The following is a 13,744-nucleotide window of genomic DNA, read 5'->3' as shown; positions in this document are numbered from 1 at the left end:
GGTGGGCCGTTTGCCCTCTTTGCTCTGAAAGCTTCATCACTTTTAGCATTGGTCACAGCTCATTCACCTTTGCCAGTTGCATGGTTGCATGTTCCACCTCATAAGGCAGTGCTTGTCACTGTCCTGGAGTGGCCGGCAGGGACTGGTGTACGGGGGGAATTCCCCACCTGTGGCTTATGCACGCAGCTTTTACTGTTTGTTGAAACCCTAGCTCTTCCAGAAGCTCTGAACGCCCCCCAGGCTATGGATGTTTCCAAAGTGAGGGCTTCTAGGAGTTACAGGAGTTTTCTGAAAATCTCTGCACTCAGGGGTACACCCTTGCTGATGAAGAGGAGGACCCCTTGATTTACCAACATCGAATGTTGAGGAGTGGCCAAGGGGATGCATTGACCAGTGGACCAGTAGAAACAGGACCCATGAAGAAGCTACATGTCAGCACCATCAACCTCCAGAAGGCAAGTCCAGGGGTTTGGGAAGGGGAGCTCCGCTGTTCTCTCCTGTTCAAAAATTTTCAGCCCTTACTGTGTTCCATATAAATCCACCAAAAACCAGCCCTAGCATTTTCCCCACAAATGTTGACACTGTGAATTTAGGTAATTTTGAATTTCTCTGAATTGTGGTTTTTCTTATGGTAGTAGAACCTTTTGTTGCAAATGACATTTCCATACTTGACGTGCACACAACAGAGCCAGTGAGCCCCCTGGTGAGCTCTGACACTGGTGTAGGCTCTTCAGAGCAGCGCTGTCCCAAATTCTCGTACTCATTTGGCCAACCAGGTGCTAAGAATCTTGTTAAGATGCTTGGTCTTCCATCTGCTAGTTCATGCCCCAAATGACCGAAAGAGTCAGGGCTGGGCCAGGCTGGAGCCGGGAGCCTCATCCTGGCTTCTCACATGGGTGGCAGGGAACCGAGTACCTAGGTCATTATCCATTACTCTCCCAGGCACGTTAACAGGAAGGTGGATTGGAAGCAGAGCAGCCGGACTTGAACTGGTATTCCGAAACAGGGTGCTAGTGGGACAAGCAGTGGCCACTAAAATGCTCTTTCTGATTATAGGCCTGGTACTCTGAATTTTAAAAAATATTTGTTTGAGGCCAACACCATGGCGTAGTGGGTTAATGCCCTGGCCTAAAGCGCCAGCAACCCATATGGGAGCCGGTTCAAGACCCGGCTGCTCCACTTCCGATCCAGCTCTCTGCTATGGCCTGGGAAAGCAGTGGAAGATGGCCCAAGTCTTTGGGCCCCTGCACCCACGTGGGAGACCTGGAAGAAGCTCCTGGCTCCTGGCTTCATATTGGCACAGCTCTAGTCGTTGCGGCCAATTGGGGAGTGAACCAGCAGATGGAAGACCCACCTCCCTCTCTCCCTCTCCCTCTCTTCCTCTCTCTCTCTCCGGCTCTCTACCTCTCTCTCCCTCCCTCTCTCCTTCTCTCCCTCTCTCTGCCTCTCCTTTCTGTGTAACTCTGACTTTCAAATATATAAATAAATCTTTAAAAAATATTTGTTTATTTAATTATTTGAAAGAGTAAGAGAGAGAGAGAGAAATCTTCCATCTGTTGGTTCACTGCTCAAATGGCCACAATGAAGCCAGAAGCCTGGAACTCCATCCAGGTCTCCCATGTGGGTGGTGAGGGCCTAAGCACTTGGGCCATCTTCTGCTGCTTTCCCAGGCACATTAGCAGGGTGCTGGATTGGAATTAGAGCGGTCGGGACTAGAACTGCTTGCATGTGGGATGCCAGCATCGCAGGCAGCAGTTCAGCCCGCTGTGTGACAACGCCAGCCCTCATACTCTGCATTTCTAACTCGTTCTCAGGTGATGTTGTGCTGCTGGTCCAGGGACCACACTGTGAGAAGCAAGGTTTTAGATGTTTGTAAGTAAGCGGTGAATTATCTCTGCTGACTGAAACCTGGGCTTTTCACATGTCTGCCACCAGCCTTGCACCTGAAACGTCTGGAGGTTGCAAGTCACTTCTAGTGAATCTAAACAGAATAATCAGTTACTTCACTGACTTTTAAGTGAATTTATCAGATTGTTTATTTCCATATTTTTTGTTACCCTTTAGTGCCTCTGATGACTGAGCACCTGCCAGTTTGGGTCCCAGCTGGGGGTCGGTCGTCATTTATTCGTGGCTGACTCATGACAGCTGCATTTCCTGTGTCACTGGATAGCGGTAGAGGACTGGGCAGTACTGTCCCAGCTGACCTGTTTTCTTTTGCCAGGCCCATAATACCCTGAACACAGCCACACACGTGCACACGCACACACGCTCACACCCAGTGCCAGAACATGAGAGATTTGTCACTGACTGCTGTGTGAACAGTCTTTACCCACAGGATGGTGGTAACCCGGTGACCACTACTAGGAGATGTTTGCTGAGCTGGAAGGGATGAGCCGTCTTGGGTCAGGAGTGATGGTGCTTTCCCTTGGGGATTCCCTAACTGCTAATCTGAGACTTCAGGAGGAGGGACAAGGTCCTCAGTCACCTGGCACTCCCAGGAGTCACGGAGGCCACCCTGCTGACACCTCACGTCGAGTGAGGGCCCGGGGGAGGAGGCCAGATGCATGCTTCCACCCAGATGTTTTCAGCCAATGTGGGTTCAGGATGTCCTTCCAAACAGGCAGCCGGCCACCCTGCTTGGAAGCTTTGTTCTCTTATTTTAGGAAATTCCCCAGGAGTCTAGTTTGCATCCAGGAAGTTTTGCCTCCTACCCAGGACGTGGAAAAATAAGCACAAACCTCACCCAACAGACGTTCACCTGAGAGAATAGGTCAAGTGTAAAAATCCCAAGCGAAAATCTCCACAGTGGACTCTTGGATCTGTTTCATCCGAGAGTGAAGTGTGCTTTTGTGTAATCATGCAGTGATAATTGCTGTGTTTATTGGTTTTAACCAGCTTTCAGAATCACAGTTTTCCACTCAGTCAATGTTCTGGTAGCTTTGCTAATAGAGGATTTACGTGGTCCAAAAAGCATGGGAACCACTTACGTGACTTTCCACTGTTGCCTGTGGGATTACAGGCCTGGGGAGCTGCCAGGAGGGTCTCCAAAGACGACTGGCTGGAGTGGCTGCGGCGGCTGAGCCTGGAGCTGCTGAAGGACTCCTCGTCCCCCTCCCTGCGCTCGTGCTGGGCCCTGGCGCAGGCCTACAACCCGATGGCCAGGTACGGCATGTCAGGGCCCCTCCCGCTGGCTGTTGGTGAGGTTGGAGAGGATCAGCACAGAGAAGAGGTTACGTAGGAACTAGTTTTTGTTCGAGGTAATAGTAAAACGTTAGTATTTTTAATTCTGCTAACTCATGGGACAAAAGAAAAAGACAATACAGCAAGCTCATATTATAGGAAAAGCATCCATCTTAAACTTGGCGCCATAGTAGACTACAAATAAGTTCTTTTCCTTCACAGACTTAGGTCCAAAATTTTATTTACAGAGTCATTTACAACTCTGAAAACAGCTGTGTAATGCAGGGTGTGCGTTCCTAATCAGAACACAAAATGCTCCAAAATTTGAAACTTGTTGCCACTGGCATGATGCGCTAAGTGGGAAGTTCTGCACGTGACCTCAGATAGCTGGTCAAGATGCAGGTGCACTCACAGCACTGCATAAATGAACTTCAGACTGTGTGTAAGGTGTACAGAAAATGTAAGTGGGTTTTGTATTTAGACTTGGGGTCCCATCCCTTTGATGTCTCATTTTGTATGGTCCATGTATTTGAAAAAACAAAAAATATCCAAATTCTGAAACACTTTTGATCACAAGCATTTCAGATAAGGGATCCACAACCCGTAATTCAAAGTAAGCTATTCTAGTAATAATGACATTCTAATTATTGCTGTATGACAAATACCACAAAACTTAGTGGTCTAAAATAGCAGTTATTTATTTTGCTGCTGAATCTACGACTTGGTGATGGGGCTGGCTAGCATGTCTGGCGAGTTGGGCTGTCCATCAGCCGGGAGCCCCGCTGGGGCCGAAGCCTCGCTTCCTCTCCGGAGGACGCGCTGCTCTGTGAGTTTCGCAGACGTTCTCACGGTAGGTGGCTGAGTGCAGGAGGGAGCGCTGCAGAGATGGCGGCGGTGTGCGTGGCCTTTCTGTGGCAGCCTTGGAAGTCACACCATTGCCTCGTCAAGGCAGTCACAAAGGCCCCCTCAGGCTCAGAGGAGCAAAACGTGGGAGCTGAAGAGCATGTGGAACAGGTGATCTGTTGGAGCCATCTGTGGAAATGAGAATCGGTCATAAAAATATCATTCTAAATAGTCTCTTAACAAGCCATTACAGATTTGCTTAATAACAATGCTTGATGCCTGTGATGGACTCATAATGTAAGTGAACAAAACAGAAGGAGTAAATATGTGATTTCAACTTTTAGAAAATATGTGCGTAGATAAAGACTAGAAAGTTACAGCAGTGGTTATCTTTAAGTAGTAAGGTGAGAAGTGATTATTTTCTCTTTATCCTTTTCTCTATTTTTCAGATTTTTCTATAGTGGATATTTACTATTTGTAATGAGACATAAAATGGTGATTTAGTTAACAAGCAGCTCTTCTCATTAGCAAAATATAAAAATACAACGCTCTTGTTTCACTTCTACCGGCACAGCTGGTTTGCTGTGTGTGTGTAGCAGGAGTAGAGTTGGTCTCTAAGACTGTTGTTTTGATGCCATTTTTTTGGTTCCTCATTCTTTTCCACTTTATTTTATAAATGTGTAAGAGTTTGTTTTTTGAGCGATATAGACAGAGTTGCCTTCTGCTGGTTCACTCCAAATGCCCACAACAACCGGGGTGTGGCCAGGGCCCGAGATGGAACACAACCACATGTCCCATGTGGGTGGCAGGAAACCAGCCTCTTGAGCCAGCACCTGTGGACTCCCAGGGTCCACACTGGCAGGAAGCTGGAGTCAGAAGCTGGGTCTGGGAATAGAACCCGGGCAGTCTGGTGTGGGAGCCGGTGTCTCCAGCGGCACTGTAACCGTGAGGCCAAACAGCTGCCCTGCAGGTGCTTTCAGTTCTTTAATAAGATGCCCTGTTCCTAAGTGCAGACTTCCTGCTGCACCTCTCTGCCCTGTGACCTCTGAGCACAGTGCCGTTCAGGAGGAGCTGTGGGAAACACACAGAGTAGGTGGGTGTGTTGGCCCCTGCACTGGGGAGAAGTGGAAAACCTGCCTGGAAGTAGGCCCGTGGAGACAAGTTAACTTGGCTCTGCTTCTCCCCGCCCATGCGTGGTCCCCTGTATGTCACAATGTCTGTACCTGCTCCTCAAGATACAGTGGTCACTAACCATGTGTTAGGTTATTTCAATTTCATTAAAAGGAAGTTAAGTGTAAAATTCACTTCCTGGGGCTGGCGCTGTGGCACAGCAGGTTTAAGGCCCGGCCTGCAGTGCTGGCATCTCATATGGGTGCTGGTTTAAGTCCCAGCTGCTCCACTTCCCATCCAGCTCTCTGCTATGGCCTGGGAAAGCAGCAGAGGATGGCCCAGGTCCTTGGGCCCCTGCACCCGCATGGGAGACCCAAAGGATTGGCTCATCTCTGGCTATTGGGGCCATCTGAGGAGTGAACCAGCGGATGGAAGACCTCTCTCCCTCCCTCCCTCCCTCTCTCTCTCTCTCTGTCTACCTCTCTCTGTAACTCTTTCAAATAAATAAATCTTTAAAAAAACCTCACTTCCTCAGTCGTACTTGCCTCAGTTGAAATGCTTAATGACCAATGGCTGTCATATTATTCTGGCAAGACAGAGACCATTTCTAGGAAGTGCTACCAGATAGGTGTGACTCTGTGGCACCAGGCAGTGGTGTGAGAGCTGTTCGCAGTGTCTTTCTCCTCTCCCCTTGCCTTCAGGGACCTCTTCAATGCTGCTTTTGTGTCCTGCTGGTCAGAACTGAATGAAGACCAGCAGGACGAACTCATCAGAAGCATCGAGCTGGCCCTTACCTCACAGGATATCGCTGAAGTCACACAGACACTCTTGAACTTGGCTGAGTTCATGGAGCACAGTGATAAGGTGAGACTTCGGCCCATCGTCCAGGTGGAGCTGGACAGGAGCCAGCTGGGGGGAGGGGAGGAGCATCCATGCAGCCCTGTCCTGTTTGTGCCCCGTCTGCCACTCTGCTCTGTTGTGTGGTCCGCGTTCCTCTAGGGCCCCCTGCCACTGAGAGATGACAATGGCATTGTTCTGCTGGGTGAGAGAGCTGCCAAGTGCCGAGCGTATGCCAAAGCCCTGCACTACAAAGAGCTGGAGTTCCAGAAGGGCCCCACCCCCGCCATTCTGGAGTCCCTCATCAGGTAGGCCGTAAACCCTTTCTAGCTGCTGTCCCTCCAGAATGCGCTCTCTCTCCCGCTGCGTGGTGTGAAATCTGCCGCCAGGCCTGGCCAGCGGGTTCTTAAATGGCATGTGCTTGCAGATGGTTCTCCCCAGTCGTCCAGTCCTGATTGTCACTTCTGTCGGCCCTGCTACCTAGACGCCTAGAATTTGCCAGCCTGTGCTTGCCTGAAGAAATCAGTCTGGAAGCAATTTTAGGGCCTTAGCACAGGAAAGATAGATGGTGTGTCTGCGTTGGATTGTGCTCTCTGGGCCAGGGTAGGATACACTGGTTCCTGGGCTTCCAAGGCAGGGTAGGGTTTTATCAACTGAATCTGCTGGTGTTGGAGTCTTCCTCCTTTCCTGTGAATATTCTCCTAAGATGGTTTAGATATGGGAAAAAATTAGTTATTTAGCAAATTTTCTGCTGTTATGAAATTACAGTTCACTTCACTTCTAATGACTGTCAGAGATTATTAATTCTGAGATCTAATTATCTTCATGAACATGCTAGCATGGTTGGTTGTTGCATTGCAGATAATTTACGAAGAATTACCCAGCCAATAAGTCCCTCTGTTGTAGCTGATAGAGCCCGCTGTGTATGGGAATTCCTTCATTTGAGAAGCGAATCAAATTGCCAGGTTCTCTACTAGCTCTGCCTTTAAGTAGATGCTAAAATGCATTCCTTTAAATGCTTTAAAAAGTGACCCAAAAGGTAGAAACAAAATCATGCTATAGCCTGAATAAGTTGAACTTTGAGAAAAATATTGATTTCTTTCTTTTTTAAAAAAGATTTATTCATTTACTTGAAAGGCAGAGTTACAGAGAGGGAGAGGCAGAGGCAGAGAGAAAGTCTTCTATCTGCTGGTTCACTCCCCAAAGGGCCAAAATGGCCAAAGCTGGACCAGACCGAAGCAAGGATTCAGGAGCTTCATCCAGGAGTCCCACGTGGATGCAGGGGACCAAGCACTTAGTCCGTCTTCCACTGCTTTCCCAAGCACATTAGCAGGGAGCTGGATTGGAAGTGGAGCAGCTGGGACTTGAACTGGAGCCCGTATGGGATGCCAGCACTGCAGGTGTCAGCTTAACCTGCTAGGCCACAGCATCACCCCCAAGAAATGTTAATTTCTAAAATACCATGGTAGGAGGGCATCTGGCACGGTGGTTAGACTCTGCTTGGGAACCCCCACATCCTGTATTAGAATGCCTGGGTTTGAGTCTTGGCTCTGCTCCTGATTCCAGCTTCCTGTTCGTGCACGCCCTGGGAGGTCGCAGGTGATGGCTCCGGTCGTTGGCTCCTGCCGCCCATGTGGGAGACCCAGCTTAAATTCCTGGCTCCTCGCCTCAACTTGACTCAGCCCAACTATTGTGGGCGTTTAGGGAGGGAACCAGTGGAGAGGTCTGTCTGTCTGCCTTTCAAGTAAAATAAAATAAAAGTAACATTTGGGAGCAGTTATACATATGCCATCCTCTGAGGCTTGCTTCTGCTTCAAATTAGGCACAGGACGTCCGTGAAAGTGAGCATTTCTTCCTCTCACCTCTGACTTCAGTAACACAGACTCATTTGGTAGCCAGTGGGAGAACTGGTAATGAGTGTCAGATAACAAGTTTTACACATTAATTTCCTTGCTAACCTTTTTCCACTTGAGACCTATCTGGGACTTCCTATAATCCGCCATTGATTTTTTCCCCCCATATTTGAGACAATCATAGGTAATGCAGATTTTTTTAAAAAAAGATTTATTTATTTGAAAAGCAGAGTTACAGAGAGAGGCAGGGACAGAGAAGGTCTTACATCCGCTGGTTCACTGCCCGAAGGGCTGCAGTAGCCAGGGCTGGGCCCATCCGAAGCCAGGAGCCAGGAACTCCGGGTCTCCCACGTGGGTGCAGGGGCCGAAGCACTTGGGGCATCTTCTACTGCTTTCCCAGGCACCTTAGCAGAAGTGGAGCAGCCAGGACTCAAACCGGTGCCCTTGGGGATGCTGGTGCCACAAGCAGCAGCTTTAACCACTATGCCACAATGCCAGCCCCTGTTTGTTTGTTTATTTACTTAATTTTCTAAAACATTTATTTATTTATTTATTTATTTGAAAGAGTTACAGAGGGAGAGCCTGAGGTCTTCCATCCGCTGGTTCACTCCCCAAATGGCCTCAATGGCCGGAGCTGGGCCGATCCGAAGCCAGGAGCCAGGAGCTTCCTTCGGGTGTCCCACGTGGATGCAAAGGCCCAAGCACATGGGCCATCCTCTGCTGCTTTCCCAAGTGTTTTAGCAGAGAGCTGAATGGGCAGTGGAGCAGTCAGGACTTGAACTAGTGCCCATTTGGGATGCTCATGCTGCAGGCAATAACTTAACTGGCTAAGCTACAACGCCGGTCCCCAAGTAATGAAGATTTAAAAAAGAAAGTACAGTCAGAGTCCTGGAAAAGTGTTCAAGAAGGTCATTTAGGTGTTTTTTTTTTTTTTAAGATTTATTTTATTTATTTGAAAGAGTTACAGAGAGAGAGAAAGGTCTTCCATCTGTTGGTTCACTCCCCAGATGGCCGCAACGGCCGGAGCTGAGCCGATCTGAAGTCAAGAGCCAGGAGCCTCTTCTGGGTCTCCCACACAGGTACAGGGGCCCAAGGACTTGGGCCATCCTCCACTGCTTTCCCAGGCCATAGCAGAGAGCTGGATCAGAAGAGGAGCAGCCAGGACAGGCAGCCCATATGGGATTCCGGCGGTTCAGGCGAGGGCTTTAACCCACTGCACCACAGCGCGGCCCCTCATTTAGTTTCCTAAGCCACTATAATGGAAAATAAATCCTCAGAATCCCCTGTGGGTTGATGTTGGCCTTTTCCCCCGAGTGGGTTCCGGGAGAGGCCGGTGCTCAGAGCCTTTGTGGTGTATCCACGTTTCCCTCAGCTGGCAGTTCCCCTGACTTCTGTGTCTTCCCCATACTTTTCCTTTTTTTTTTTTCTTCAGTTGCAGCTTTTTACTTGTGATTTTGTAAAATGCTTCTCCTGAGTGCCACTGTAGTGTTACGCTATCATCTTTACTGTAGAAAGGTTGTCCTTTTTTTTTTTTTTTTTAAGATTTATATATTCATTTATTTGAAGACAGAACAACAGAGAAATCTTCCATTAGCTGTTTCATGCCCCATATGGCCACATTGGCTGGGCCAGGCCAAAGCCGCTAGGCTGGAACTCCATCTGGGTCTCCCACGTGGGTGACTAGGGCCCAAGCACTTGGGCTGTCGTCCACTGCTTTCCCAGATGCGCTGGATTGAAGTGGAGGAGCCAGAACATGACTGCTGCTCTGATGTGGGATGGAGGAGCCAGAACATGACTGCTGCTCTGATATGGGATGGAGGAGCCAGAACATGACTGCTGCTCTGATGTGGGATGGAGGAGCCAGAACATGACTGCTGCTCTGATGTGGGATGCTGGTGTCGAAAGCCGCTGTTTGATCTGCTATACCACAGCAACAGCCCCTATAGAAAGGTTTTTGTGTGTGTGTGTGTGTTTGTTTTTAATATTTAGTTACCTATTTGAAGGAGTTACAGAGAGAGAGAGAGATCTTCCATCCACTGGTTCACTCCCCAAATGGACACAGCCACTGGCACGGGGCTCTTCTGAAGGCAGGAGCCAGAAGCTTCTTCCTGGTCTCCCACGTGGGTGTAGGAGCCCAAGTACTTGGGCCATCATCCTCTACCTTCCCAGGTGCATGAGCAGGGAGCTGGATCAGAAGTGGAGCAGCCAGGACTCGAACCAGCACCTATATGGGATACTGGCTTCATAGGCTGTGGATTTACTTGCTACGCCACAGCACTGCCCCCTGAAAGTTTTAAAAATAATCTGGAGCAAATCTGTTGTTAGAGGAGCCGCCAGGAGACCCTCCCAGGGTCAGACCACCGTTGACGTGTCCCTGGTGATTTGGTCCATTCTTGGGGACGTTGCTGTTTCGTAATAGCTTGAATTCTCTTCCTCACAATGGCAACGAGAAAGCTCGCAGCTGCATTCCTGGCCCCCCTCAGCAAATTCCATACATCTTACCTGCTTTGAGTTGTAACCCCCCCCCCCCATTTATTTTTCCTATTCTTATTTACCCTTCACTGATCTGTTTACTTTTTTTAGGGTTATGATAATACACAGTTGTCCCCTATATTTGCAGGGCATTGGTTCCACCAAACTCTGTAGATGCTCAGGTCCCTTTGGTAAAAGGGCACAGTGTTTGCATAGACCTGTGCGTGGTCTTGTTTATTTTAAGTCATCTCTACGTTGCTGTAGCACCTAGTACAGTGTAAGTGCTGTGTAAATAGTTGCTATACCATTTCGTGTAGGGAATAATGACATGTTCAGTACAGATGCAGTTTGTTTTAGAATAGTTTTACTCCCTGATTGACTCCACAGATCCAGATATGGAGGCTGACTGTATTTTAGCCATCCACCTTAAGTGCTTCTTGAAACAATGGGAAACCTACACAAAAACATCATCGTGCAGCTGTTTCCTATGTTTTGTTTTAAAAAGCTGTGCTCTACCGACAATATTGTTCTCTTGCAGCTGGTTCAGTCTATTAAGTCTTTCTGTTGACTTTTTACCTTTGCCCCAGGAGAGATTAAATCCCATGTGTAATCCCCAGATCAGGGTTTACCATTGAGTTAGTATAAACTACTTCCACCTCCTCAAAGCCCACGTGTATCAGTAAGTGTGATTACTTCTTAGGTAAACAGTGGAATTAAAAGGTAGTCGATTTTAGGAAACACACTGATGTAGACAACTTGTGGGTCTTTTACTTGGTTGACTAGAACATGAGAGTGGGGTTTGCTGGCCTGTCTTCCTCTACCCTATGCAGAAAAGAAGGTCTGCTCAGAGCTGGAAGCTCTCACTGCCCAGCCCACCACGTGAGCACGCCTGAATCTGAGATCAGACTCCACTCCCACTCCAGCTCCCTGCTAATGCACCCGGGAGGCAGCAAATGATGGCTCAAGTACTTGCATCCCTGCCACCCACAAAGACCTGAATTAAGCTCCTAGCTTCAGTCTGGCCCAGTTCTGCTATTATAGGCATTTTGGGGGAGTGAATCAGTGAATGATATATCTGTCTACCTCTGCCTTTCAAATACATTTTAAAAATAAATAAAAATAGGCCAGGGACCAATGCTGTGGCGTGGCAGGTCAATCTTCTTCCTGCACCATCAGCATCTTGTATATGGGTGCCAGTTCAAATCCCAGCTGCTCCACTTTCCATCCAGCTCCCTGCTGTTGTGCCTGGGAAAGCAGCAGAGGATGGCCCAAGTGTATGGGCCCCTGCAACCACGTTGGAGACCCAGAAGAAGCTCCTGGCTTTGGAACAGCCCAGCTCTAGCCATTGTAGCCATTTAGGGAGTGAACCAGCAAGTGGAAAACCTCTCTCTCTCCCATACTTTATATAACTCTGCCTTCAAATAAATAAATAAATCTTTTTTTTAAAAGATTTATTTATTTATTTGAAAGGCAGAGTTACACAGAGAGAGGAGAGGCAGAGAGAGAGAGAAAGAGGTCTTCCATCCACTGGTTCACTCCCCAGATGGCTGCAACAGCCGGAACTGCGCCGATCTGAAGCCAGGAGCCAGGAGCTTCTTCCGGGTTTCCCACATGGGTGCAGGGGCTCAAGGACTTGGGCCATCTTCTACTGCTATCCCAGGCCACAGCAGAGAGCTGGATCGGAAGAGGAGCAGCCAGGACTATAACTGGTGCCCAAATGGGATGCCAGCACTTCAGGCCAGGGCGTTAACCACTGAGCCACAGCGCCAGCCCCAAATAAATAAATCTTTAAAAAAAAAAAACAAAACAGGGGCCTGTGCTAACTCGCTGACTTAGTGGATATGTCTTATTGTTTTTAAAGATTTATTTATTTATTTATTTGAAAGTTGAGTTACACAGAGAGAAGGAGAGGCAGAGAGAGAGAGAGGTCTTCCATTCACTGGTCCACTCCCCAACTGGCCGCAGTGGCCAGAGCTGAGCCGATCTGAAGCCAGGAACCAGGAGCTTCTTCCGGGTTTTCCATTTGGGTACAAGACCCCAAGGACTTGGGCCATCTTCCACTGCTTATCAGGTCATAGCAGAGAGCTGGATCAGAAGTGGAGCAGCCAGGACTAGAACCAGCGCCCATATGGGATGCCAGCACTGCAGGCCGCGGCTTTACCCGCTACGCCACAGCACTGGCCCCAGTGGATATGTCTTCTGCACAGCGCTGTATTTTTTCACCTCCTTCTCTACATATTTTAAAGGCTCTGATGAGAACCAGACTTTACCTTCAGGAGCAACACTGAGCTCTCCTTTTGGTTCCTGGTGATCCTGTCTGCTTTCAGATCACAGAGCGTCAGAGCGTGCTCTGCTGTCGTCTCTGGATCCTGTACCTGTCGTCAGGTGCACCAGAGCGGGTGCTGTAGAAACGTAGGTGGCATCATCCCTTCGTGTCGTCTCCAGACGACTCGAGATACCTAGCACAGTGCAGGTGCCACATGAATAATGGCTGCGCTGCATTGTCAGGGGTAATGACGGTACGGAGGCAGCTTCTCCCGCGTTCACGGTGTTCCCTCCGTGATGGCTGCATTGTCAGGGGGTAATGACGGTACGGAGGCAGCTTCTCCCGCGTTCACGGTGTTCCCTCCGTGATGGCTGCATTGTCAGGGGGTAATGACGGTACGGAGGCAGCTTCTCCCGCGTTCACGGTGTTCCCTCCGTGATGGCTGCATTGTCAGGGGGTAATGACGGTACGGAGGCAGCTTCTCCCGCGTTCACGGTGTTCCCTCCGTGATGGCTGCATTGTCAGGGGGTAATGACGGTACGGAGGCAGCTTCTCCCGCGTTCACGGTGTTCCCTCCGTGATGGTTGCATTGTCAGGGGGTAATGACGGTACGGAGGCAGCTTCTCCCGCGTTCACGGTGTTCCCTCCGTGATGGTTGCATTGTCAGGGGGTAATGACGGTACGGAGGCAGCTTCTCCCGCGTTCACGGTGTTCCCTCCGTGATGGCTGCATTGTCAGGGGGTAATGACGGTACGGAGGCAGCTTCTCCCGCGTTCACGGTGTTCCCTCCGTGATGGCTGCATTGTCAGGGGGTAATGACGGTACAGAGGCAGCTTCTCCCGCGTTCACAGTGTTCCCTCCGTGATGGTTGCATTGTCAGGGGTAATGACGGTACGGAGGCAGCTTCTCCCGCGTTCACAGTGTTCCCTCCGTGATGGCTGCATTGTCAGGGGGTAATGACGGTACGGAGGCAGCTTCTCCCGCGTTCACAGTGTTCCCTCCATGATGGTTGAACCTGCGGGTGCAGGGGCAGTCATGCAGAGAGCCGACTCCTGCGGGAACCCACCCTGCCGCTGAAGCGGGTGGGGGTGCCCCTGCACTCCCTCACCCACTCTCCCTCGTCCCTCTGCTCCCTCTCTCAGCAGTGTCTCCCAGAGAGGAACCCCAGAGGCTGACTTACAAT

At 49.5% G+C, this 13,744-nt stretch overlaps 1 protein-coding gene across 2 annotated transcripts in view; it reads left to right on the top strand.

Annotated features, from left to right (window-relative positions):
* MTOR (mechanistic target of rapamycin kinase) overlaps window positions 1-13,744 on the top strand; it is a 141,188-nt gene that overhangs the window by 51,901 nt on the left and 75,543 nt on the right. For both annotated transcript variants that reach the window (XM_062190434.1, XM_062190433.1), the window contains exons 25-28: window positions 309-455; window positions 3,020-3,162; window positions 5,835-5,997; window positions 6,133-6,278. In XM_062190434.1, the coding sequence (XP_062046418.1) occupies window positions 309-455; window positions 3,020-3,162; window positions 5,835-5,997; window positions 6,133-6,278 (599 nt within the window). The remainder of the gene's footprint in view (window positions 1-308; window positions 456-3,019; window positions 3,163-5,834; window positions 5,998-6,132; window positions 6,279-13,744) is intronic.

This window comes from Lepus europaeus, chromosome 5 (genome assembly GCF_033115175.1).
Source record: "Lepus europaeus isolate LE1 chromosome 5, mLepTim1.pri, whole genome shotgun sequence".
NCBI lineage: Eukaryota > Metazoa > Chordata > Mammalia > Lagomorpha > Leporidae > Lepus > Lepus europaeus.
This window is presented reverse-complemented; position numbering and strand designations above follow the sequence as displayed.